Source organism: Lissotriton vulgaris, chromosome 12, assembly GCF_964263255.1.
Source record: "Lissotriton vulgaris chromosome 12, aLisVul1.2, whole genome shotgun sequence".
NCBI classification, from domain to species: Eukaryota; Metazoa; Chordata; class Amphibia; order Caudata; family Salamandridae; genus Lissotriton; species Lissotriton vulgaris.
This window is the reverse complement of record NC_141700.1, coordinates 545,129,651-545,156,594: the sequence shown is the minus strand read 5'-3', so window position 1 is coordinate 545,156,594 and position 26,944 is coordinate 545,129,651. Positions and strand designations below refer to the sequence as shown.

The window sequence follows — 26,944 nt, the reverse complement described above, 5'->3', positions numbered from 1 at the left end:
AGCAGAATAAGTGAGCGAGTTAGCTTTGGCTGCTATGCATTTGATACACCCTTACCATTTTAAGAATTGGATAAAAATAAAAAACAACTTCTCCCTTAGCTAAATCTTTCATACACTTTTACACAGTTACACTTCACAAATCTGCAAGGCAGAAGCACAGAGGGATGACTTGCAAATAGAATATAATTTAAGCAATCTTCCCTCCACAAGCCACAATACCACAGCTGTAGGAGGTGGACTTTCCAAACTGTATTTGGAAATGGAAGGAATACACTCCCTCTGACAAGAATCTGCTCTGAGTGCAGTTGGAATTGTGCAGCCTTTTCCTATTGAACGGCTGCTTATGAACAAGCTGTAATGTAAGAATAGGCAGAGACTGATCTCCACAAAGCGGTTTATATGCTGAAATGTGGATTCAGCCACACAATCCACTGCTTCCTGAAGCTTTTCATACATTAAGCATGTACAGCACAACCTTTTCATAGCTGCGAATAGGAAATCAGTAGGACGTAGACAGTGGCGGAGATAATGTTCAGTAAGTACAAAATCTATACGTTGGGGACTCATATGAGAAATCCAAATAGAAACTTGCTTAACTGAAAAACAGCTTTTCTGAATATTACAGGGCTTAGAAGACAATCTAATTAATACATTCTATTCCATCCCAGCATAAAAGAGGTATTGCAATCGGTCTTAACCCCATGACTACCCTAGTGAGACACCAATTCACTTATTGGGGGCTACAATTTAAAGGGTACATCGCAGAGCGGTGTGGCAGCTGAAAAACGGGTGTCCTGGCTTGCTCCAAGTATAGGTCTGCTAGAACGTTAAAGCTGGGAAATGACGGCCATTAAGGACATTTGGAGGCATGACTGCCATTGGTACTTCTGTTTGCTTCTGACTCTGCCCATCTCAAAACCACCCAAACATGACCGCAATATGTGCATGCAGCGCCTGCATGTGTGTGCAGTGATTGGGGTGCAAAAACCTCTATCTTCCCGAGTAGTATGTGGTGGAATTCTGCTTTGAGTGGAAGATAGTGGACTTAAAACAAGTATCCACTGCTGCCCCCTGGTGGCAGAATGACTCGTTGCAAGGCCTAGCTTTAGCTCTAGTAGCATCAGTTTACTAGGGTGGTCTTCATACGTGTGTCTACTCAGACCAAGGGAAACCCCTTGCACGCGTCTACATCTTTATACGTGACCTACGCACGTCGAAGTTGTGTGGTTGGGTGTGTTACAATGTGCCAGCACGTTCATGTATTCCAACTTTCTTTGTGTAAGTGCGTGACTCTGCGTTTATGTAAATCAGTGTTACTGTATGTTTGTGAGACAGGAGTCTTATGTAGAGACTATATCTGAGTGTGCTGTGTAAATCAGTGGGTACCTACACATTTGTTCAGCAGTTTAAAAAAACTCAACATGAGGGGACGGGGTTTGAGAGAGAGAGAGACCAAAGTGTCACTGCATGTGAGAAATGAATGAACACACCAGAGAACTGCGGAACAAAAACATCATACTACTAAGTGGAGCCAAACAACTACTGCAAGATGAACGGTGCAGATATGCCTAACGTAACAATAGAACAGAAGGGGTGCCTACAGAAAACCTCACAGTCCAGGACACTTTTGCACACTACAGTGAAAATAAAAAAAGGCAGAGAAAGTAGGTTTCGAATGCAAAGCGGCTTTGGAATTTTTCGGATGGTCAGCTAAGGAACATTCTGTTGGAAGGCATTAGGGCCAGTGTTGTTTCAGCCTGCACACACCTGCTTTTGCTGAAAGATACTTGCTTGGACTTAAAACACCGTCAGCGTAAGCTAATCATCAAAGCCTGTAAGAAGTTCCACACTACAGGTCTGCACAAAACATTTTAGCATTTGGCTGGGGCAAAAGAGTAACAAAAAATGATACAGTCATTGCAACAGAAGTGTTGCCACGTTACCGATGCCACTGGGAAGCACAGTAAAGAAAGGAAGGGATGTTACTGACGTGTAACTAGAGGAGATTAGGAAACATGCATATTATCTTTTATAAAACCTTTGCAGATCACTTGCTTATAAACCAGTGTCAAAAACGGAATGTCACTAGTCGGAAAGCTTTGGGCGAGTAGTGACTAGCAAAATTAGTATAGTTAGTCTGGGAACGAACAAGCATCAGAATTGCCTGAATTCCACCAATTCTCGCCTATTAGCACCAAGATTTTCGCTCCTCAACCGCAGGACAGATACGCTTCCGATTTCGGTATAGTAACCAAGACTCTTTATGCCACAGTGTTCCCAAAGTTTGAGGTGCCACCCGCACGCCCCAACACCAATGTGGAGCACACACTAAAAACCTCGGTTAAAGGAAGGTGCTGTTAGCATGGACTGTACCAAATACAAAAGTGGCTGCAATGGAGGTCTTGCTGGACATCTGTTGATGATAACATTCGATTGGATCAGTTATGGTAACTGTCCCCTACTTCAACTACACTTTACGAAAGCCTTAACTTAACCATTATTTAATTGCTGAAAGAACACAGTAGCAGGACTCACATTCGAATGCCTGCATAACAGAATGGGTTACATGAAGGGGAGTCGATCCTACTAAAAGTTCACAAGATAAATGCACTGGAACTAAGATGCTGGCTTTTTATTTTCTTACCAGTTGCGATGTGGATATCCATACATAGGAGGCAGGCCAGGCAGGGCTTGGTAGGAGGTGCGTCCTCGAGAATAGGTCTGCAGAAAGTGCTGCTTGTAAGCAGCGAAGTCTGTCACTCCAACCTGGTCATGAAGGAGCTAAAGAAAGGCGCAAGAAAACAAATCCTTATTGAAGCAGCGCAATGCAACAGAACTTACTTTGCACATAAATGTCCTATTGATTCACCACGGTTAACTACAACTACTCCCTACCCTACTAAAACAACCAGATAATAAAGTTTTCAGTCAGAGTGAGCTCCACTAAACAAAGTACAAAAAGAAGAGCACAATTCAGTCTAGTGTCAATTCTAGTAAAGCAGTCAGCATTTGACGTCCAACGCTGGCCTCTGATATTATACTGATGTTTTAGAATTCTACATATCCTTTAAAAAAACATGGATAAAAAAATCGAAAGAATCCATATCCAGTAAGTTAATTTAGGTATCGTTCAGATCCACAATATTGCTAGAAGACTCTGCAAGAACTTTTGACATAGATTCTTCGAAACACCATAGAACAGCAGTAGATAAATTAGCTGCGCGGGTTGAACGTTGGATTCAACTGCCCCTCTCAATCACCAGCCACACTGGTCTCATTTAAACGTTAGTACTCCCTCGATTTCTTTACCTTTTCATTAACATACCATCCAACCCAGGGAACATTTGTTTGCCAGAACACACTTTACTTAGAAGATTAATTTGCTGGGGTGCTGCTGGGTCCCGCAACTAAACCTGATTCAGTCTTGCGAATAGGGGGGTGGTGGATTCCTAGTGACTGACCTTGAGAGATCCTGCTTTGCAATGACATCCTACTTCAGTATATCCTGGATTCACCCAGGCAGCACATCCCCCACTTGCCGAAAGAAACGGAACAAATGAAGACATCTACGGATAGGCTGGTGAAGTTTACTCCTTCCCGCCTAGGCCTGTTGAAGATGGGTCTGCTCTTTCCAGAAGGGCGACTACCGAATTTGGGACAGTTCGGCAGACACGTTGTGACCAATGCCTTCAACATATTCAGGCCGCTATGGTTTGCAGGGGCTCTTACCCCCTCTGAGAACTTGGCTCTGCTAACACGCATGCTTTTAACTCCTACTACAAAGCACTAATTGGGTTTCAAAGTTTTATAAACTATATGGTGAATGTCTTCCCACTCATGATCTAAATCTTAAGGCACGCTGTGAGCACACCAAAAATGTGTCAAATTATAAATTGGAGGTGTACTTCGTGGAATGAATAGTTTTAATCCTTCCATGAAGGCTTTGACAACAGGCGTGCAGAAAAGCGATTAGTGCTTCCTGTTTTGTAGTCATGCTGCAATGGCAGCAATGGCTGCTAAATGTATGTGTATTAAGGTATATGCAATGGCACACAAGGAAGGCCACGTTCCATGTTAAAAATGTTATCTGGCAGTTATGTAGTGGTTGTATTTGACAGTTAGTTCAAATGGTGGCTCCAAGAGTCTTGTTAGGATAATGTTCAGGTTCCAGGAGGGTACTGTATGTGAACTTGATGGAATGACTTGTTTTAATCCTTCCATGAAGGTTTTGACGATAGGAGTACGGAAAAGCGATCAGTGCTTCCTGTTTTGTAGTTATGCTGCAATGGCTGCTAAATGTAGGCATATTGAGGTATATGCCAAATGGGTCTTTCGTAAGTTTAACAGGTAACAGACCAGTTGTTCTGTTGGTGAAGATGGATTGATGTTGAAGGAAGCACAGTAGTGGACGAAACGTTTTCATTTAGCTGCATAGCAAGCTGAAAGTGGGTGAAGTTTTGGATAGTTGGGTACCTTCTCAGGAGGTACTAGGGATAGCTCTAGCAGTGTTGTGTACCATGGCTGTATTCTTAAAATAAAACTCAAACAAAGCTTATTTTGATCACATTGGTGTGGATCTCCTTTTTGAGTTGTGTTCCCTTTATTGGTCAATGTTGTGCAATATAGGTCTTACACTCCTCTGTGTTAGGACTAAGGCTGCTCGCCCACCCAACCACTAATATAGCACTTTGGCCTTACATTGAGCCCTGTACACTTCTGGGTAATCTCTGGACTCTGTGCACCGTATAATCACCTAATGGCATACCATATACAGAGCCAGCTTACTACAATATGTCACTTGTGTAAATGACGCTGTGGTAACTCTGTAAAAAGCTCTGATACCTTTGGATTAAGTTCGCACTATACAAAACTCAATAAATAAATAAATTACTGCACCCAAAAATTCCTGTCAACTTTTGAAAACTGTAAAAATTCATAACTCGAAAACCTACCCGATTTGGAGGCTCTTGGTGTCACAATTCACATAAAAGTATGTTATTTTCATAAATTGGTGTTGGGTTTCTTTGAGTGTGGTCACTTACTGCCTTTGTGGGTGTAATAAATGCTTAGCAATACCCTCTGATATGCCGAACTTCTTGCCAGCACTATCACAAAAGAGAGCATCTGGGGTGTTATTTGTGCCTCTGCAATTCCTTTCGGGGTTTGCCTGGACTCTTCACATGGTGTACCTGTTTTTGGTCCACTATATAAAGAACCAGCTTCCTAACAGCCCCATTCATTTAATCTATTTTTGTTACAAATTCAAAATGTCCTCATTCTTCAATTTGGGTAATCCGAGAACTAGTCAGATTGGTTAGGTTTGTGGGTCATCAAACAAAATCTTAGTGCAAGAATACTTTGCTCAGTTATTTTAGAGCTCTATTGTGGACTAGGCTCGTTGCCACCATCATTTTGCAAAAGTTGTGTAACGGGTAGATTTCATCCATTTATTTAGACAGATTGCCATCTGTGGTTGCTTTTCACAGTCTTAGTCTATCATATTTGGATTGCAATATGTACCAAAAAAGCATAATTAACTGTGACACACTACTACATAAAGTTCAAACATGCAATTTCTTATCAAACGGATCGGTGCAAAGTCTTGGTTCATGTGTGGTTCTAGGACCTTAACACCCCTAATTTAACTTGGTTTGACTTAATTTAATGAAGTAGTGTGTATTTCAAACTAGCTAGTTTGTGGACACAAACAAATATAGGATACAAACAATCAACATACCCTCATTGCGGTCTCAAAAGAACCAGCCAGCACATGATCAACCGGTAGTTGAGAGTTGTTACACCATATCTAAAAAACAGATTAAGCAGAAAAGATGGTTCAGAGATCCACTGGCTGGGTCATATAAATATAACACACACAGAAGTGTTGAACAACATGAAGGCAAAGTCATTTCAATACACCAAATGTATGGGCAATTCACAGCCTAAACTCAAGCCAGTTCACATAAAAAATATAAAACGCTGGTTTCATACAGAATTAACCAATATTGTGGTTTATAACAACTCTGGATCACATTTCAAATCTCCTGCTCATGTTCAGTGCCACAGGGGTCACTAGCCAGGTTTGCATCCTAAAACTAATTATACACATAGATCTTTCAGCTCCACATCCCAAGTATTTCCTTCATGCATTTTGGTCATCTCATCTGTTCCCTACATGACCCCTTCCTTCATCTTGGGAAGTGCATGCTCACAAAATAGCACTGAAATAAATAATCTATTTATAGAACAATGTAAAGCACATGAAATGATGTGAAGGTTTCACTATACTGTACTTCCACTGTGTTTTAAATCTATAATGTAGATTGTTCTGGACCATTAAGGTCACCCAACACTCCGACTTAACAGGCTGCTGAAGATGGCCAATGAACTAAACTCCACCTTACTGACTGCAGCTAGTTTTGTAAATGTATGTGTCTTGTAAAGCGCACTGCTGACCTGAGACGATGTGGCGCTGTAGACCGCTGGGGAACCCGTCCCGGCTATCCCTGTGAGATGGTCCCTACTAGGTATCTCCAAGGTGAAACCAGGCATCCCCGGCGAATGTGGGGGGCCGTTGTAGAGATGAGGCAAGCTAATGCCCAGAGTTGCAGAGTGTGATCCCTGGTTAGAGTAGGCACCGAGGCGAGAATTATCGAGTCCGCTGACCCTGGTCCACGACCCTGCCGCGTCGGGAATTGAACCCTTGTCCCGGGCCGTTCTCTGCTTCCGGGTCTGCCGCCTCTAACCAGTGAGCCACACCACTCAAGCATTTAACATTCATCCACAAAGTTAAAAGGTTTCTTCTTTTGCCTTTGCCAATTCTTTCTACCAGTCCAATATGTCAAAGGCCTATCTTGGAGGAGCAAACAAAACAAGAACGAAAAGCATACAAAAATGCATTTAGGGAAAAGAACAATCCGTTAGCAAGCTGCGGGGCCCCACTAAAATACTTTTTTTAATGAAATAAAAGGGAACACAGAGGGGCAAGCAGCAATAGAGTTGATCCTTAAAATAAATAAAAAGGGAATGCTGCACCAAACACGCAAGTTAGGGGGAATCAATTACAAGCTGGGGATGGGAAAACAGCATGAAGAACGAGCAGAAGATATGGCTGTAAAGGGCATGCAGCACACAAGTGAAAGGGAGACAGAGTAAGAAAACACATGCACCCACGAGGAGTGCTTAAAGCAAAACAGGAAAAAAGTAGTTTCATAAATACCAGCAGTAAGAAAGATAAGTCATTCAATCAAAAGGACGGCTATAAAGCTAATTCCCACAAGAGAGTCAAAAAACAGAAGCGGAAGGAAAGCCATCTAGTTATGCACATATGCAAATGGGATGGACTAGAAGCCCAAACATGTATAAGCAATGGGCAGAACCAAAGCCCACTGTTTTGCTATTGTACTCAATAGGTCTTCTAATGCTTTCAGTAGGGTAGACATTAAAAACAAAATGTGGATGTGCTTGTAAGTTTGAAACCTTTGGTTAATTATTGTATTCCCCCTTGCAGATGCATCTAGATCCATGTGAACTACATGAATGTAAAAACAAAAGTTACAAAAGGATCTCAGTACATAAAACACTGCACAATTACCTGAGCTGGACTGGTTCCTTTAGTGGGTGGAACGAAAAAACCATCCTCTGCTCCACCAGCAGTGCCTCCAGAAATGTCCTACAAAAAAAATGAAACAAACTCAAGTCTCTCATAAAGGAAGCTTTTGGATCATCCTTTGTCCATCCAAGAAAAGAACAGACAATGCTAACATTTCTTTGGCTTTCCGTAGTGGCAGTAAAATCAATTCAAGAGGCTTCTCTCACAAGGAACAGCTAACAAATTGTTGTTGGGGGCATACTCCTGCTTTAAAGTATAAATGATTTCTGAATCAAAGATTAAAATGTTAGCCAGTCTTTCATCCCCTAACAGATTTCATAATAGGATACCCAATAGGCAAATAAATATTCTCCACTTCGAAGTTTGTAAAGATGAGGCACACCCAAGTATTATGTCAAGGATAGCTTCTACATCTCAGAAATACATGCCTCTTAAATATGTTAACCCACTAGGTTAAAGCAATTTGCATAAAACTACCTATTGCAATGACATTAAATGGGAAGGTGTGATTACTTTTTTTCTAGAAAATCAAACCAGTAAATGTGGTCTATATTAAGAAAGAACTTGGTTTTGAAATTCCACACTGAAGAGACATACCTCCTTAGGCAAATATTATACCGAAATATGTGTCTAATAATAAAAACAAAGTTTTAGGTGAGGATGTAGTAAGTAAAAACAAAGTCCCTCAAAATAGGATGGAGTCAACAAAACACTTGCTGTAAATAAGATTTCTGCAGTTGATTATCCCAGTTTCTAAAGGGTAACAATCATTAAAAATGCAATAGGTCTAGTCTTTTATGAAGTTAAAGCCATTTGCTTTGCTATACAATACCCTCTCTGCTCTCTCTTCCCCCCCTCCCCTGCCTCGCCCCCCCCCCTTCCACATTACTGCACAGGCTTGACTTCCAAGCACCCCCGCTGTGAATGGCAGAGTCTGCTGTGACCCTAAAACGAGCCGGGCATGAAGCCTCCCAGCTATATATTTAGGGTGAGGAGATCAATCACAAACCCCAAAAACTTCTGCCTGGAAATGCTTCACTATACGATTCCCCACACTGCACTTCGTGAGTACCCTGGCAAGGAATGGTGGATGGGCTGGCAATGTGCCACTCTATCAGCCAGCCCAGTATGCCGATTCTATTGGCCTCAGAAGGATGAATGGCTGAATCCAGCAAGACACCGGACCGCTTGCGTTTCAGCTGTGTCTGGTGAAGATAACAAAGAACAAGAGTATTCAGAGAGAGAGGGTAAGGAAGAGAAATACAGTAAAGTAGAAGGAAGGGAGAGAAAGAAGGGGAGAGGGAAGGAAGAGGGGGACAAGTAGGAACAGAAGGAAAAGGGATAGAGGGAGGAAATGCAAGAAGCGGGCAGAAGATGAAACATGGGGGGAATGAAGAAAGGAGGTAGCTAAGGAGAGAATGAGGAAAACGAGAAGTAGGGGCAGAGAGAAGGACTGCTGGGCAGAGAAGAGAGCAGTATTAGCGAAAGCTGGGTGCCGCCTCGCCTCATATAGCGCTAGAGGTGCCAGAGGAGACCGATCCGCTCAGAGTCCAGCAGACACCCCGGAGATGTCTTACCAGTTGTCCGCTTGTCTGGTACACATCTGCAGATTCAGATGTAAACCTTCATTAAGTGGCAGGAGCACACAGCTTCTGATTCATTCATCAGAGAAGTAAAACGCTCAGTTTTCTTTTACAGAATCCCCAAAGGGGCTAAAAAGCACCACGTCCAGGGCGAAAAGTGATTCCGACAGCGTGTTTCTCTCTGACTCCCAGATATAAACTCTCTTCACGTCTCTCACCCTCAGACATTCATGCGCCTGACTCTGGTTCCGCTGAATTCTCCGACGTCTTTCATGAACTTGCCATATTGACTCAAAAGGTCATGAAAGGAACATTTTGTTAACCCGCCCCCAGTTATTTTATGGGCCTAAATTAAGCCTGCGCCCTCACCTCTGCTCTCAATTGCCTGTATGAAAACACTGTACAGAAAATAAAGGATAACATTTTTTTTTTTAAATCACACCCAGCCGCTGATGAATGCGTGTGTATTAGTTGGCGCTAGGCCAGTGCCTCCACACCGAGAGCAGAAAGGAACCTTCACTGCTCTGCATTAGCCGTCAACGTCGGCTCTCCCGCCCTAACTACCCCAGGGCCCCCACCCCCATATATTCAGAGGGGCTTCGATTGGCGAAAAAGAAAACAGGCAGCAGCAAACTCCGTTCCCCACACCAAGAGCGGAAAGGAACCTTCACTGCTCTGCATTAGCCATCAACGCCGGCTCTCCCGCCCTAACTACCCCAGGGCCCCCACCCCCCCTTATATTCAGAGGGGCTTTAAGTGGCGAAAAAGAAAACAGGCAGCAGCGAACTCAGTTTAAAAATAATTACATCTGGCTTCTGTCCGCTTGCGAAGAACGGCTTCCTCCTTCATCACAACGAGTAAGATTTTCTGTTTCACTCCCGGCCTAGCCTCAAACAAGGAAAGACTTCTAGGATATGATACAACATATTTGAAAAATTCTTTAAAAAAGCAGCGCCTAGGTTAAGAGTGTTCTTATCCATGCGATCAGTCTACACACCTCCTACTGTTTGCATGGACAACAAACCTGACAGTGCCCTGCAAATACATAGGGATAGTGAACGAAACAGAGAAACTTTACTTTGCGTAGACCTTTAACAGGCAGGGTGGGAGTGTTGGGTGGTGGTGGTGGGGGGGGGGGGGGGGGGAGGGGGGGGGGGGAGGCAAGTACCAGCGTAACTGACCCTCCCTGCTGATCGACCAAGGAGCGCTGCATGCTCGGCAGGGCAGCTCTCCCTCCCCCCAAGCAGAGGCACCTGGTGGCAAAGGTCATTTCCGCTTTGTCATGGCCTACGTGCACCTGGCAGCAGCTACTTTATCAAGCCTGCGCTATTCAGCGAGATAAAGGCTATTAGTTATTATTGGAGGTCAGATGAATATCAGAGGGACAAATTTGGTATTAATTGAACAGCATGCCACACAATGGCTGACATAACGCAGTGGGAGCTGAGCTGTGAAGGAACACATTTGGGGGGGAGCTGCCCATCACACTCTGCGTCTTTGCTGATCACAACAGACCTCCCAGGCAAGGTCACGCTCCAGGGGGAGAAAGTGTTGTGGGCGGTAGCGAGGACACAGTCACAGGGGGACTCAAATCCACCCGCAGGTCGCGCCACCCACAGACATTTAACGGGAGGGGAAGACAGCTACACAAAGTGCGCAGGCATGTGTATTTGGGGCAGCGAAACAAACGAAAAAGATGGCTAGAAAACACACGCTCACTCAGAGTGCTTAAAGAAAAAGAGACAAGCGCTCACCAGGCAGCTGCGGCACCCGCGCTTTACTTGTAACATATAAAGTAAAGCGCGGGTGCCGCGATTATACCAAAAGTAAAGAAATAGAAATAACATCTATTTCTTTACTTTTGGTATAATCGCGGCACCCGCGCTTTACTTTTAATGTTAAAAGTAAAGTGCAGGTGCCGCGTTTATACGCCCGCCACGACGTAGAGTTTCCTCCCTTTGCAGTCCCACTTGGACGGGCTTGGCCTGACTTACGTGTGTGGTAAAATGTTTATTATATTCTTTATGGGGCCATCTTTTTCGCCCCATAATGAAGATAAGAAACCTTTCACCACACACGTAAGTCAAGGAAGCCAGTCCGAATGGGACGGCTCTAAAAGAGAAAAGAGTACGTCACTGGAACCTCTTTTCCAATGGCTGGTCACCGTTTAGCATTAACGTTGACGCTAGCCAATGGAAAAGAGGGGCGGGGCTTAACCTCACTAGTGAAACGTACTCAGAAACATTAAATCTCACCAGCGAGACTGCGCATGCGCAGCCATCGCAGGCTGAGACCTAAAAAGAGGATGACGTTAAACAGAGATGAGAGAACTGTATAATTCCATTTAACAGACTGTTGGAGAACCAAAACTAATTATGGTCAGAGAAGACTAGGAGATAACAGCACTTAAAATCTGAAAAGGAGTAGCATTAAAAATCAATAATGTTTAGTCTGGAATTTGCAGACTAAAATAGCATTAATTAGCAGCAATATTGTGTCAATTTTAAAGAATATTATATCAAACCACATTAAGAAATGCACATTATGTGTGTTCTCGTGTGGGATCGTGAGCGGATGTAGAGGAAGTTTTGTTAGGAAGGTAAAATAGCTGGTAAGACATGTAGATATGCACCACAGAAAATAAAGAAAGCTAGACGAATCTAAAGGATTTTCATGCAGTTACAGAAGGAGCTGAATAAGTCTGGGGGCTTTATTAGAAGCCCTTTTACAGAGAAATGAAAGTACAATTGAAGATAACAACTGCAGGTGTACAGAAGACATACACCTACAAGTATAGTTCTAGTGTATTGGTGTCCTTTACAGACTCAGATTAATGAATACCCGCTAACTCTGGGTCAGAACCCTTTATACAATTGAATAGGCCTATATTACACTCTTCACATAACCCCAGAACAACCTTCACCTCTCTTTTCCTAATAGCCTCTCTACTCTTAATCATGACTAATTTTCTCCAGAGTCATGGAATGGACCCAAGCATTGCAATGCACTGTGCAGAAGGTTGGAAGCAGACACGGTTGGCTATGAAGCTTAAAAGTGTTCAAAAACCAGTTACAAATACAATGGAAAAAACCCACAAATGTGGTAGATCAAATCACCCCATGCAAAAAAAGAATGGGTTCGGGACAAGCTTACATGGGGCTGTATCATTACTACTGTGAGAGACCAACGAGAAAGCAATCTTGAAGCTGTTACAGCACAAGGTGGCGCCCTCTGATAGCATACTTCAAAATGTTTTCAGTTCTAGAATATATCTTAAGGTAAGGAAACTCCCAGGAAGATGTATCAATTAGATGCGCCATACTAGAATTAAGAATTACATCACACCAATGTATAATAAAGCTTGCCTTAAAGCAATTTTCGTCACCACTTTAAAGTAGATTAGTTCAGAACCCAGGAAATTAATAGGCTAAACGACCTACAGACATTAAAGTAGAAAATGTGAGCCTACGGAGATTACACTCCCCTTGAAGCTAAGAGTAAGAATCTTAAATTAACATTGCTTAACCTACCTTACCTAAAACAATGCTCACTTCTAGGAAAACATTTTGGAAATGCAAAATGGTATTTTTTTGCAGTAATGCAGATGGGCCTTAAATATCTTCTAATTTTTAAATTGGTCCGATTAAAAAGCACTACTGTTGTTCTAGAAAGGGAAATTAGTTTAGAGAATGTGATTAACATGAAAACTACCTTCGTACCTAGTAAAATTCACTTCAATCAAATTCCTCCAGAAGACCCCCTCTAGTAACTAACTTGCGTTTTGATAAGAAATGTTTCTTTGGCTGTGAAAAAAGAAATCTTCTCAAACATAAGTAATACCTTTCTTATTGAACATTTAGCCTTGATCCACTACCTGTATTTTTATTCCACAGAGACAAACAACAAGTAAGAGTACAATGATCAGCGGTAAGCACAAATGGAAGCGGGCAGCTTCCATTGTTGTAAAAAAACAAGCATATTCAGATTCCTAGCAGAGTTGAAACCAGTACTAGACCAAGTCTAAATGTTTACCAGGGCAAAAAAGGCAGGTATTGAGGAGACTGCAGGATGAAAGTTGTGGTACACATTTAGGAAAAAGATGATTCAACACTTTCCATGCAAAATAGGGAAGACTATGCCTAACAAGAAAACTCCCCCAGAGAGCTAGAAATAACTAACAATAGAGCAGAGGTCCATCTCAACATCCATGAACGTCTAAGAGCTTCAAGCCATGTTTGAATGAACAATGATTTGGCACTGTGAAAGACTGCAGATGTATAAGCACTTACAGGCTATTCTATTTTGAATTTGTAACCAGTGAAGACTGAACAGATAAAGAAAAACAGGTTTGTTAAATGAGATAACTAGCATCACTTGTATAGTATTCTGAATAGTTGTAAAGTGTTCCGAATAAGGTGTGGTTTTGAAATTATATGTCTGCAAGCTCCTAAAAATCAAAGATGTACCAGACAGTACAGCCATATTACCAACAGTTTTAGGCAGGGATGGTATAACAAATCATCTAGTTTTCAATACAGATGGAGCTCCTCGAGGTGAGCTTATTTACATGTGGATTAGCATATAATGTAGAGTCAAACAAATAAATCAAAGATTTTGGACTGAAAAGTCTGGCCTGGAAGAGGTACCCATTTCGGCATCTACTATTTCCTTGACCACTAGCATAGGGAACTGCTAGAGTGGAATTGTTAGGTGGAAATTAATAGGCCCCATCACGTTCGGCATAAAGATATCCATGTTTAACTCTAGTTGCACATGATCAAGTATCTGCTGAATAGCAGAGATCCAAAGGAATTTTTGATTTAAAGGCATCCGTTGGAATTCTTAAGAACAAATTATCTAAATACAGAGGAGTGCTCAGTGAAGACAGCAACAATGAAAACCTGCTAACACAAGCTATCATGTACACCTAAATGGTGATTAATCTAGCCAGGATAGGTTTATAGTGCCTTCATCAACTATGTGAGGCTTGATTATGTTTTTGGTTGTGCCACAAAACACCTTTCCTAAGCAACACACTTTACCTTTTATGAATCATAAATTAGCTCTTAGACAAAACAAATTCTATACCAGTTCTGGTGGGAGGTCCAGATCTTCTTCCACTTCCCAACCACCTCCTTCTTCCTGTCCTTTGCTGATGCCATCATCCCCAAATCCTTCGGCGGCGTCCACAAATCCATCTGAAATACCGAAGAGAGCCTAGTTAAACATTTGCAGACAAGAAATTATACATGGGAGGTAATAATTCCTTTAGGTAAAAACAAGCAGCTTTGAGATATATCAACATCACAATGGAGAGACTTAAAAACCTCAGAAATACTATAACTATTTTACACCATGCTAATTAACTGCAATATACACACGCCCACACTGCATAGATTAATATAAAACTACGACTTTGGAATTTGTCAAATGTTTAATGGGAATTTTGTATTTAAAAAAAGGTTCTAACCTTCATCAAGTTGCAATTCTGCATCTTCGTCCCATCCCTCAGTTCCAACTGTGTCAATATCAATATCAGCAGCCATTGCATTCCCTTTACCTGAGGAAACAGAATGCATTAATTCCATCAGAAAAATAGCAGCAATGAGCACTCTAGAAACAGAGAAAAAAATAACTGAAGAATGTCGTTACTATAAGGTAGTTCACCAAGGTAGTTAATGAGTGGGTTGATGCGCGGACTAAGTCAATAATAGGGCAATGTAGACTAGGTGCATGCTCCTGTCCCACTTAGGTGGCAATGCCACATACAGTCAAAGAGTGGTGTGAACAGTCACCAATGGTACAGCAATACTGAGGGTCAAGAGGGTACAAGCTGGCTTATAACGAGCCTGGGATTGAAGATTGGCCAGGTGTCTGATGCATGCATTGGTTTCCTGGAGTGACAACATACGAGAGCAGTCCCCAAGTGTTGGCACACAGTCTTGCCCTGCCTATCCTACCAGGCTGTTCTCATTTCCACTATCTGGTAAGTGCCCAGAGACAACAAAAGAGAATGCCCTACAAGATCTTTGCAGTAGCGACATCAGGAAATTCAGATAAAATCCTGACTGTGCACCATGTGCTAGACCGTTGAGACTCGGTGAATAGTTTAAGATAAATAACCCCTAACAGGAAGGTTTGTGCAGGAATACATATGGACCAATGTCATAGCATGGATTGGAGACGCTCTATAACCCTTTGGCTTGATTGATGTTTTTCAACTGGGTACACTTGGAAATGTGAAAGAACATTAGAGGTACTTCATGTAAAGTACAGATGTTCCACAGTACAGTCGAAGATCTACTTCATGGGGGTTCCACCTAAAGTTTACCCCGCTTACAGTTAAGACAGAGGCTCACCCACGGAGGATAAAGGGGGTTGGGGTTGCTGAATACCAACTCCAACCTTTGCATAAAACTGTGGTTTAAGCATTACCAGAAAAATAGGCCAGGCTATTGTGCACATGGTAAATCCAATATGCTGCAAAACACTCATGAATCTGCACAAAGGTGAATACTCTGCAGGTTACCTTTGTCAATTCTTTACATTTCACAATCTGAATGCTCTGTGCTTCACTGGTCCCTACCTCTTTTTCACTGCTCCAAATAGTAACCTATTAAATCAGTTTTCTTTAATGTACTTGAAACTCCCCTCCCTATATTGACAGGGTAGCAATGGAGAAAGACAGCCAAGCCTGCTTGAGGGTAATTCAGGGAGTACACTGGACTGGTGGAACCAGACATCTCTCTAGCATGTTGCCTAAAATCAAGAGATGCGATCCATTCTCGATGGAGAGTATTTATAATTTGAAAAAACTCGCCTCTGAGATGGCCCTACTTTCAACATCAGTGCCAAAGATATAGACTGTGTCCAATGAGGAGTCTACATACACAAACACAAAGGTTATTTACCACAACAGGGCCCAGTTTTTCCCTGCCCTCCTCATGGGCTGGTTCTAAACCCAACACACTGAATGAAGCCCTGTGCTGTGCAGCACTTTGGAAGATGAAGTTGACCTGCTGAGTCGAAGTAGAGATGCAAAAAGGAAGACTTGGCTTACTAACGCAGAAGTGGAGAATGCTTTAAGGGACTGAGTCCCTCGAGAGTCATTCAGTCCCGTTTACCATAATTACTGCCAAGAAGCATGTTATGTGCCCTTAAAATCTAACAAATGCAGAAATGCCTTTCAAGACTGCAGAGTGCGTCTTCCTGTTCTCTACCCCAAGTGTCTAGCTGACTATAGCTGGTCATCGTACCCAAATAATAGCAAAATCATGTCTCCAGAACTTTGTTTCCTGAGTTAATGGTTTTAAACTTCACAAATGTACTCCAGTGACAAGAACATGGTAGTCCGAAGCAGATGAGCGTCAGTGCTCCCCTAATGCCCTGAATAGCAGTGGCCACTTAGTATACAGTGGTAATCAAACCAAATGATAGACAAGACGATGCCTCTCAAACCACCGACGGATACAATTATTTAGGCTAGGATGGAAGAGATGGATCGCAAATTAAAGAAGATAAAGTAGAAGATCTAGCACATGGATATACAGCTGCAAGATCACAAATCTGAGATCCAACAGCAAAAACAACTTCAGAGCTTGCGCAGTCACTGCCATACCCACACCGGAATCCAAAATTGAGGAAATTGGAAATGCAGCAACATGGCACAGGGTAAGAGTCCTGGAGATTCCACGGACCACAGCAAGCAAAGCTAATAAATTCCAACTACTGCAATTCTTTAATAGAGTGGTTTTTCAGGGTTCTTTTTCCAACAAACTGGAGGTCCAAAGGGAAATTAGACCGCTCAAATCAGGCGAAAGAGAGGTGGGACCATTAAAGTGGACTTGTGCTCGAACTGATCAGAGCAGCCACGAAAAGTAAAGTACTAATGTGGAAGAACTGGAGTACATGAAGGTTATCATTGTAATAGGCAGCACCTATCTAAGCAGAGGAAGGTAATGGATGAAACGCAGTAAGGATGTTTAATCAACCAAAAGTGGCTAAGGACTAAGGGGCTAATTATGATGGCAGTCCGATGCCCTACTAGGGGCCCAAAATAGCATTTCCGCCCGCCTTTTCACGTCAGAAAAACCGACGTGAAATGGCTGATTGAAAGGCAGATCGTAATCCACACTGCAGTGCTTGAGAAGGCACTGCCTCCATTGTGGGGACTGCGATCCGACCGACTGCATAACGGGCTCCTTGAGCCTAATGGAAGCTGTCAGTCGGTCTCGGAGGCAATGCAGTCTGGCCAACCGCATCCTAATGCGGAGGTTTGACTGTGGTTGTAGATGTCTGTGGGAACGACACCAACAGCACATCAGTGTTGGTCCCGCCAAGATCGTAATCAGCCCCTTGGTCTTCAATAAAAGATAGAACTGCGGAAGGCCAAAGTTCTCCCAGGTCATAAGTAGACTGAAAATTAGAGTTAAGAGGTTCCCCACATTCATCTTACTGAGTGGGGTAACTAAAGCTGTTCACTTTTGAGTTTTTGCAAATAGGGGCCAAGAGTGCTGGGTGAAATAGTTAAATTAATCCATGCTCCTTTATTTTTAAAACAGGTTTGATACTAGTCATTGGAATAGGATTATCCCATGAGCCCTGCCTCTGGCTATCCCCCCTCTATTGACTCATAGGGGGGGGCAAGAAGATTAGTCTTCATTTTAATTGTATTGGTTTAGAGGTCATTAACTTTAAAACCAAAATGAATTATTTTTTGATTTTTGTACAATAATCTTGAAATACAACATTTTGGTGATGTGTATTTCAACTGCTGAAACATCAAGAAAATAAGCTGAATTTGGTGTGGTGGATTTTCGGGCTTCCTATATTTTGCAATGCTGCTTGGGATAATCAGCAACATAGACTCAAACCTACGTAGGTAGCTGTTTAGTCTCTAGAGGGTCTGTGGTTCCTACATACATGTGGAACCACACAATATATAAGGGTATTGGCACAGTGACCCTCATGTATCAGATTATTTTAAAAGAGAGGTAAGATGAGGCCCAGTTTGTTTCCAGACAAAACTCTATATGGAGTTACTTGTGGATGTTAGTGTGTAAAGTACCTATATAGGAGAGACCTGCACTCCATAGTCTTCTACGGTGACACCATCACAGCTTGTTCGACTCTCGGCCTTATCCTATAGAGAATGGGAACTATGTCCTTACTTGCTGCTCTCATTCCTCTCCAGGAAACAGGCAATTAAGTTACAATTGGTAGATAAAGGAACCAAAGAATAATATTTATCAGAAAGGAAATTAATAACAATACCAAATAAGTGGACATTAGTGGGTGGAAGAAGTAGAAAAGAGACTCATAATCTACAAATATTTATAAAAAGAATGAACAGGAAACGTTTACAGAAGCAGTAATGTGCAAATTCAGTTCACATAAATATACCTTTGCTGGCGATTGCTCCTTCGAAGAAGCCTTTTGACATGGTTAGCAGTGGCCAGTTGGTGTCCAATGGCATTACAGGGGGAGGAGGTTGTAGCAGCATTGCACCTGGGTCAATCTCCGGAATCTAGATTGGGAGGAAAATGAGCGAGAATGATAAACAAGCTGACATATGACAATGAATGAAACAGAAAATGTTACTGACCAGTAGAAATTCCCCTGCTTAGGCCACAAGCTATTTCCCTTTATTTACAAAGGAGTAGCAGTTGTCACTTGCTGAAGAAAATAAATCCAGGTATAACAATATTATGTTCACCACAAGTCCCCAATGACTTCCAACTAAGCCTTCTGCATGCTAGTTCACAAACCAAATGAGCACCAATACTGGTCTTGCTGCTGGGTGAAGAGACATCTCAAAGCATTGTTTCACTCCGCCAAGCTTAGTTATCGCCTCTTTTGCCAACAAATGAAAAATATGCAATTTTTTTACAAGCTGAACCAATCCTTGCAGTACACTTTAGCGCAGTAGCAGGATCAGCCTTTACCATCCATTTTAGTGACAAGACTCCCTAGTAAGCAAATACTGGGCTTAATTCAATTTTATTTTGGATTAGATAAAATAACTAATGTTGGCCTAACCAAGTGCCCAACCGGAAAAGGTGCAGAATGGAGATGCTAGTCCTAACCTAAATAGTAGGAATTTTGAGAGCAATACAGCCGTCCTTCAGAAATTACATCAGGCCTTCAGATGTTTAGATGAGAAGGCCTTTACTCATTTTAAGTTCATATCATAGTCAAACCTTGAGCTACCTCTGGTACTGTTGTTTTCATTCAGGCAAAACAAATGGTTTCTGTTTTAGGATCCGTCACGCTGCCAAGAAAGCCCTATATTTTTACTGGGTTGGGGTCACACTTCCCTTTCCTTAGCCCCTAAAGAAATCTTCTGCCTCTGTGGAGAAAAGGAAAGCAGAAATATATTTTCCACCCCCTCCTCTGTACTGCTCTTACAGTAAAAGGGAGTTTATCATATGACTTCCCGTCAAAGAATCATTCTGGCAAGCTATAGGTATGGGACCCCATTGTGAACCCACAAAATCAGGAAAAACAAACATTTGGATTGCATAATTTATTGCGTACAAATATTAAGTAAATTATGTCGGTCATCATAAAGCATACTTTGTTGCAGAGAAACCTGCGTTTATGGAGACTTGTAGGTTCCTGGTTAAGTGTTAAGACAGACAGCAGGCCTCCCAGCAAGTGTCTTCTCTGGCTCAATTTAGGGTTAGTTAATAAACTGTTGTCTTCTTAACACTTCTACAGAGCATGCGGGGTCCTAAACTCTGAAACCTTTATTTATGACATCCAGCTGAAGGTAATGCTATCATTGGAATCAATTCTGGATCACCAAAGCTTTCGCTCTTATTACTTTTTGAACCTAATTAGCACAGAACAAAATTCTGTTAAACGGTCAACTTGTAAAGAGGTTTGTACTCCACAACCACAGTTAGCAAGAAAATTGCAGATGCTTTCGTTAGTAAAAGCAATGTACACCAGAAATATGTCAATGTAAAATACACAAAACATTCTGTCAGACTGCATAAACAAAACAAAAAAAGACTTTTTTTAGGCATATTCTGGCTTAGTACACTTACATTAAGTGTGTTCACTACTCAATGCGGAAACATGAACCATACTAGTATAAATATGCAATACGGGCCTAGAGTTTGCTGGGAAACCCATACATAAGTATGCTGAAGATGCTGCAAGGTAATAGCCCTGATTGTCCCCTTTCGAGTATTACTTCTTCCACAGCCTCAACTAGATAATCACACTCCCCTGAGACTTAACCACTGTGCAATTAACTCTTTATGGAAATTGGCTTTGTATATGGCATCAATGATGAGCACTATCCCCTAATGGGGAGCGTCTCCTAGTTGCACTCACATGATTGAATTCAATATGGCAGACCACTAGGTGGTTATACCGTACATGGAATCCAGAGGTTCCCCCAGAAGCCTACAGGGCTCAATTTAAACCTGAAGTGCTCTACTTGTGGTAGGATGGGCAAACAGCCTTGGGCCCAACACAGAGGATGGTACAACATTTATTATGCACACACAGATTAATAAATGACACAGCTCAAAAAGGAGATAAACACAAATTTTAGAAAAATAAGCTTCTTTCAATATTTATTTTAAGACCTAGATGTTCGCAAAAATAAGTAGGTTTTTCAGGACAAAAATACTTTACAACTTAAAAAGTGGACACTAAGTGCAATTTTTAGGCTTTGCAATATTAACCTATGGGAGGAAAAGAAGAATGCAGTTTTTGCAGGTTGCAACTTAACTTACAATTTCAGTCTTCTGGAATATTGGACCACCTATTTGACTTTGTTCCCTCATGTACCCGTCTATGTAAAGCGCTCTGATATCTGCAAAGATCTTGTTCGCGCTATATAAAACTCTGAAAATAAATAAATAAATACCAGGCAGGGTTCAAATTGTTACCAAGACCAAGCGTGCACCCCGATCAGCACAGGGGCAGCCGGGTGAGGTCAAATTCTAGGTCGGACGCCCAATGTTAATCAATAGAGACCCGGGAACTCAAAGTCGCGCTACTCACAGGTGAGTAAAGGTGAGTCAGCGGTCGAGCTCCTGGAGTTATGTACAGGGGGCCACAAGGCAGCACCAAACTTACACCCTCAGCAATACAGAGGCAGACGGGTGCAGAGTACCAACACAGCGTCAGGCGCCCAATACAAACCAATGGGGGAGATCAAAGTTAAAGAAATGCTGCAGGCTCAGGCAAGAGGACCGAAAGAAGAAAACCCGTTGCTGCCCAGTTAAGTAGAGATGCTAGGGGATGTAGGGACACTGTTGGTCAAGCTCCCGAATGTAGGAGAGTAGGGTCTGCTTCCTATAGTCACCCCCACTTTTTGGTGTGATGCTATGGTTTTTCGACTTTAGTGTGGCTGTGGGCCTGCTAATCAAACCCACTGTCCAGCTGTTCTCTCTCTTAATTGATACCATGCACTTTGGGTCACTCTTGTGAGCCCCTGTATAGTGTACCATAGGTACCCAGGGCATAGGTGCACCCTAGGCCTACCAGGGGCTGCAGCATGTATTGTGCCACCCCTGGTTTGCCTTCCAAACTGACACCACAGGTCTGTTCACACAGCCTGGATAAGGGTGTAATCACCCCTTACTTAGATATAGTATACCTATATCTACCTTTATATATAGACACATATGCACCTATAAGCCACTCCTATGGTAGGCCTCGACAATCCTGGAGGCAGAGTGCTTAGTTTTATGTGAGAGTGTGCTCTGGCATGAGCTGAGCCCCTCTGCAGCTTTCGGAACCATCTCCTTATAGCTGTTCTATGATATAGCCATACCATATACTCTTAGGTGCATTATATTCCTCACGGTTAATGCTAACTTTGGTTTGGCTTTATCAAAACATGTTGTGTAAGTTGTCAAACACTTTGGAATACTAACCCCTGCCAATTCTGGCGGCGGGGGTAGCATTCAACCCTTCTAGAGGGAAAAGACATGTAAGTTACTGCTTTACCCGGTTAAAGTTAAACAGAGCCTCAGCATCACAAAATGGATGCTGCTGCCACAGACACGAGTCTGACCTCCTGTCACTGGGGGAAACTCCCGCAAGGGCGGCCTGGACAATAGGTTTCCAGTCCGGGGAGGTGCCAGCACCTCCCCAGACAGGGGTTTTGTGTATTGGGCAGGGAGGGCTGCATTCAGTGAATGCATCTAGACACTACCTGGGCGACACAAGGTGCTCCATGCATAGCCCGGTTTAAACCAGTTGCTGGGGCACTCCAGCCCCAGCTCTGGCGCGAAACTGGACAAAGGGAAAGGGGTGTAACCACCCTCTTCTCAGGTCCACCCATAGGAGGGACCTAGTCAGGTAATCCAGCCCCCTTTCTTAGTAGAAGTATAGGAGCTGTGTCCCCAGGACTTTAGATAATCCTGGACGAATCTTTGAAAGACATATCTTGGACCTTCGACATTCCCTTCTAACAGGAAGACGGTAGACATCTCCCTTGTGGAAGACGGTAGACATCTCCCTTGTGGTCATGGAGTGACCACCCTGTGCAAACAAGCATCAACAGCAACTTTACCGATCTGCAGTTTCAAGGTTCCCGTCAGAACCCGAAGACTTTGCGACTCAAGAACTGGACTTCCAGACTTCTCTGACCCCGATCCACATCAAAGCTGAGACCTGTGGCAAACACGAGAGACGTGGGACCGGACATCTTGGGCATCCTGCATTTTGCTAACTGCACTCCTTTCCTGAAGCTTCAGTAAGTTGTGCATTGGGGTACAAGAAGCCCCAGCCCCGAGCAACATTTGCACCGAAGTCCAGGCCCCCACACTCCGCGAGTGTCCTGTGGGCCCAGCCTTTGCATTTGAGCTCGACGCGTCTTCCCGGTTCCTTGCCCGTTGGCTAGTGAGCCCCCTGAAGACGCCATCTTGAATTTACTTTGCTTTCCTGGTTGCTCCAGGCTTGCTCCAGCTTCCCTGAAAAGGAGAAGTGCCACAGACCTTGCTGGTCTGCAACAGACCCAATCTTGACATCCTGCGTGGGTTGCGGTTGCATAGGCTTGTTGGGTCCGATCCGGATACAGACACCGCTGTCATCTAGATCCATCATGGGACAGCTCGAATCCAGCGCCTGGTCATCGTCAATGCCTCCTGGACCTCGTGGCTGAAGAGACAAACTCACCTTCACCTTAAAACACCCGATTTCGCCAGTTTCCTTCCTGGTCACCTGCTAGTGACCCAGACTCTGTCCCTTCTGCTTTCAGGTTGTTCACATCTCCGATCCACCCGGACACTTTTCCTCTGGTCACCTGCAACACTTCTTTGCAGCTCTTCATAGAAAACAACGACGAAACCAGACACGAAAAGACACCTATGCACCCGGCTTCCCTGGGTGAGGTAACACGAGTACTCCGGTGCTCCCGTGGGTCTGGACTCTCGAAGTGTCCTAGTTTAAAAGGGTTCCATCCTAGTCCACCTGGAAGTGTCCTTAAATTGTAACTTTGTATCTTTTATGATCCCCATAGAAAGTCAATGGGAACCCGCGCCAGTGTTAAGACACTGCACGCGGCTCCCGTGGGTCTCCTACTTCCTAACCCTTAGTTGTTTAGTGTAGCCCCAGCAATTCTACAGGCCCTAGGCCTGCTTTCTAACTTATACCACTTTCTTAGTATATGGTTTGTGAGGCCCCTAGGGCATAACGTATACTGTGCAACTTACCGTATATTAACTGTTTGACTTGTATTGTATTTTTACCTCGGACCTCATAAAGAGTGCAAAGGGGTTGTGTTTAGATTAAATACATATATATTTGATATATACCTTGTGTGGTGTCCTTTCATTTGGTATTCAAGGGATTATATATGGTAAAACAACTTGCTTAACTCGCCTACTGAAGTCTTAGCCTGAAGACTGCTGGTTCATGCTACCACTAGGATAGCTTTCTATAAGGTTGACTTTACACCCACTATTATGCCACCCTCCTGTGGGAGGGGGACATAGCCCTATCCCTGATTGGCTAAGTCCCACCATTTTCAAGGTGGTGGGCACTGAACAATGTGCTTTACTTCACCTCCACCACCTGAGGGGTGGAGTTGGCGAAGAGGGGGGCACATCTCCTATTCTTACTAAGTTTTCCTATTGGTTCTCTTTCCAAAAACTGGGGGTTTGAACATGGGGCTGCCATCTGCTGCTAGAAGCATAGGCCTGGGTCACATTACAAAGGCTGCAGGCCTTTCAAGCTTCCCTCTAGAGCACTGGGCCCATCCTGATGTGCTTTGTATCTGGTCACAGAGAGCAGATGCTCTCGGCCAAGGGTCCAGAAACATGTCTGAGGGTGGCAGGCTGCCTAAAGCCAGTCAGAGACCAAACCAGGTTTGGCAGGTTTTGAGGAGACACCTCTAAATTGTGAATAAAGATGGAGAAAATGGGGATCCCATTTGCAGGTGGAGGTGTGCACAAAGTTAACATGACCTCAGTGGTCTCATATTGATCCTTTCACCATTTGTATCAAAAAGACTCTTGATTACTTCCAGTTTAAATCTTTTCATCACTATTTTTTATTTTCTTCATTTTCAAAAATCAGTATGAATTGATTCATTCATTCATGACAATTTTCTGCTTAAACATTTAACTTCTACCCAATGCATTTCGGGTCAAGGGTGACCCTTCCTCGGGGGTCTGTGAGGGAAACAAGGAATTTCATGAGCATTACAGCTACTCACAATTTCTTACATTGATCAGTTTATAGCAATTCAATTTCTTAATGGCAACTTAATATCAACTAAATAACAGTATTGCCAAATACATACAAGATACACACCACTCTCTTTCGTTTGTCCTTATGAATATTTACAAGAGAAACGTGAATTGCACCCAGTACCATGATCTGTTATGTACAAGTTCTATTGCCGTTAAAATATGACTTATGCTAGGCAATTTCCAAAAGTCACCTTCCTTCAACATATCAAAACAGTCCAAAATTACGGAAAATAATGTCTTCTACTCGTAAAATATAGCTCAAGAGCAAACGTTCCGTTCTTACTTACAGTTAAATGCCAAGACTTGCGCGCCGTTTCCTTTCTACCAATCGCTATGCGTTAGACATTTCCCCGTCTATTTTAACTTGTAGTCACACCAGTGATTGGTTCTAGTCCCGTTCACGTGATCGCTACTCGATTCCTAACGAGTTATTCATTAAATGTGGGAAATTAATGATTTTAGGCATCAATAGCTGTAATAAGGCATCGCGGCAACATCGAAACAATTATTTATGCGCACCCCCATATTTACGCGATATGTTGGAACAACTTATTAAAAATTTCAGCGATATCAAATAAATTGTCAAATAACTGAATTGCCCTATTCATATGCACAATGAAGTCATTAAATGATTTGCTCCAAGAAAAAGACATAAACCAAAACGTTAAACATTTCAAAAATAAAATTACGTGTCAGCCATCTTGGAATGGGATCATGGTTCAATGTTCAATATGCTATGCACAGGAGTATAGTAAAGCTTTTCCAAATTGTTCATAAAAAACAGGATAATTCTATCCTGTCATTTAATCCATGTGGATATAGACTTCCCAATCTGTGGATCCAAAAATATTCAGATCTTAGTCTCTGCTTATGAGTGTCCTGATCCATTCTTGGTTTAATCACCTCTAGTATAGTGAAACGTAACTGTGCTATGTTATGACCTGATTCGGCCCAATGAGTTGCCAATGTTGATTTAACATTCTTCAAGCGAATGTTGCTTTTGTGTTCCGTAATCCTTATTTTAATTTTTCGCTCAGTTTGACCAATATATAGTTTCCCACATGGGCATTTGATTCCATAAATTACTCCTTTGGTATCACAAGTGCTTGAATGTCTTAATGGAATCGTTTTTCCGGTCATAGGATGCGTAAATGTTCCTCCCACAATCACATTATTACAATGCATACAATTTTCGCATTTCTGCGTGCCTTTATGAATTGCACCCAAATCCTCAGGTGTTTTCTTTTTCAGTAATTCTTTCATGTTCTTTGATCGGTGGTATGCAAATGTGATATTTTTGGAAAACAATGTCTGCAGATCTGGCTCTTCCGTGATCAAACTCCAATGTTGTCGCATAATATTCGCAATTTTCACTGATTGTATAGAATGTTTCAATACACATACTGTAGGTTTGTTGTCCGACTTTTCTTTAGAGTGCAGTAGTGTTTCTCTATTCATAGCTGTTACTTTCTTGGAATCTTCCAACAAAGGCTCAGGGTATCCTCGCTTCAAGTATTTTTGGATCTGTTTTTCGAACGTGGTTGCTAAATTAGTAGGGTCAGATGAGATCCTTTTTAGGTTTTGACTGGCCATGCGCTTTGCGCATGTGCCAAAAAACCTCTTGAGTTGTGTGTGTGGCTTTGGGTCGGCCCTCGTCATTGATTGGCTGGCTCCGTAAACGGAGCCTTGCCATTGGACGAGGGGCCTGTCCGTCAATGCCGGACCAGACACGGGGGCGTTCCCGAGATTCTTTGGCTTTTGCCGACGTCACGCGACGTCAGCTGAAAGCCGGGAACGCCCCCGAATCTGGTCCGGGATTGAGGGCACCCGCCTTCCTGCTCCTGTGCGATGGCCGGTATAGAGGCAGGCAGTCAGTCAGTCCGAAGCGCTGTGCTTCCCCTGAGCGCTTTTTGTGCACAGCCGTTTTGCCCGTGAAAATCACCGCCGCAGCCCCGGGGCCGCGGAGAAGCCGAGGGAACCACCGCTGACGTCACCCGGGAGCCGCGCTACCATTGGTTCAGGCTGCG

The 26,944-nt window shown here is 42.9% G+C and overlaps 1 protein-coding gene across 1 annotated transcript in view; it reads right to left on the bottom strand.

Moving 5' to 3' along the window:
- The window catches only part of COPA (coat protein complex I subunit alpha), a 191,404-nt gene that overhangs the window by 18,242 nt on the left and 146,218 nt on the right, over window positions 1-26,944 (bottom strand). Inside the window, exons 23-28 of the mRNA XM_086945342.1 lie at window positions 18,598-18,721; window positions 14,666-14,755; window positions 14,284-14,393; window positions 7,595-7,672; window positions 5,738-5,806; window positions 2,645-2,781 (exon numbers count right to left, since the gene is read on the bottom strand). Of these exons, the coding sequence (XP_086801468.1) occupies window positions 2,645-2,781; window positions 5,738-5,806; window positions 7,595-7,672; window positions 14,284-14,393; window positions 14,666-14,755; window positions 18,598-18,721 (608 nt within the window). The remainder of the gene's footprint in view (window positions 1-2,644; window positions 2,782-5,737; window positions 5,807-7,594; window positions 7,673-14,283; window positions 14,394-14,665; window positions 14,756-18,597; window positions 18,722-26,944) is intronic.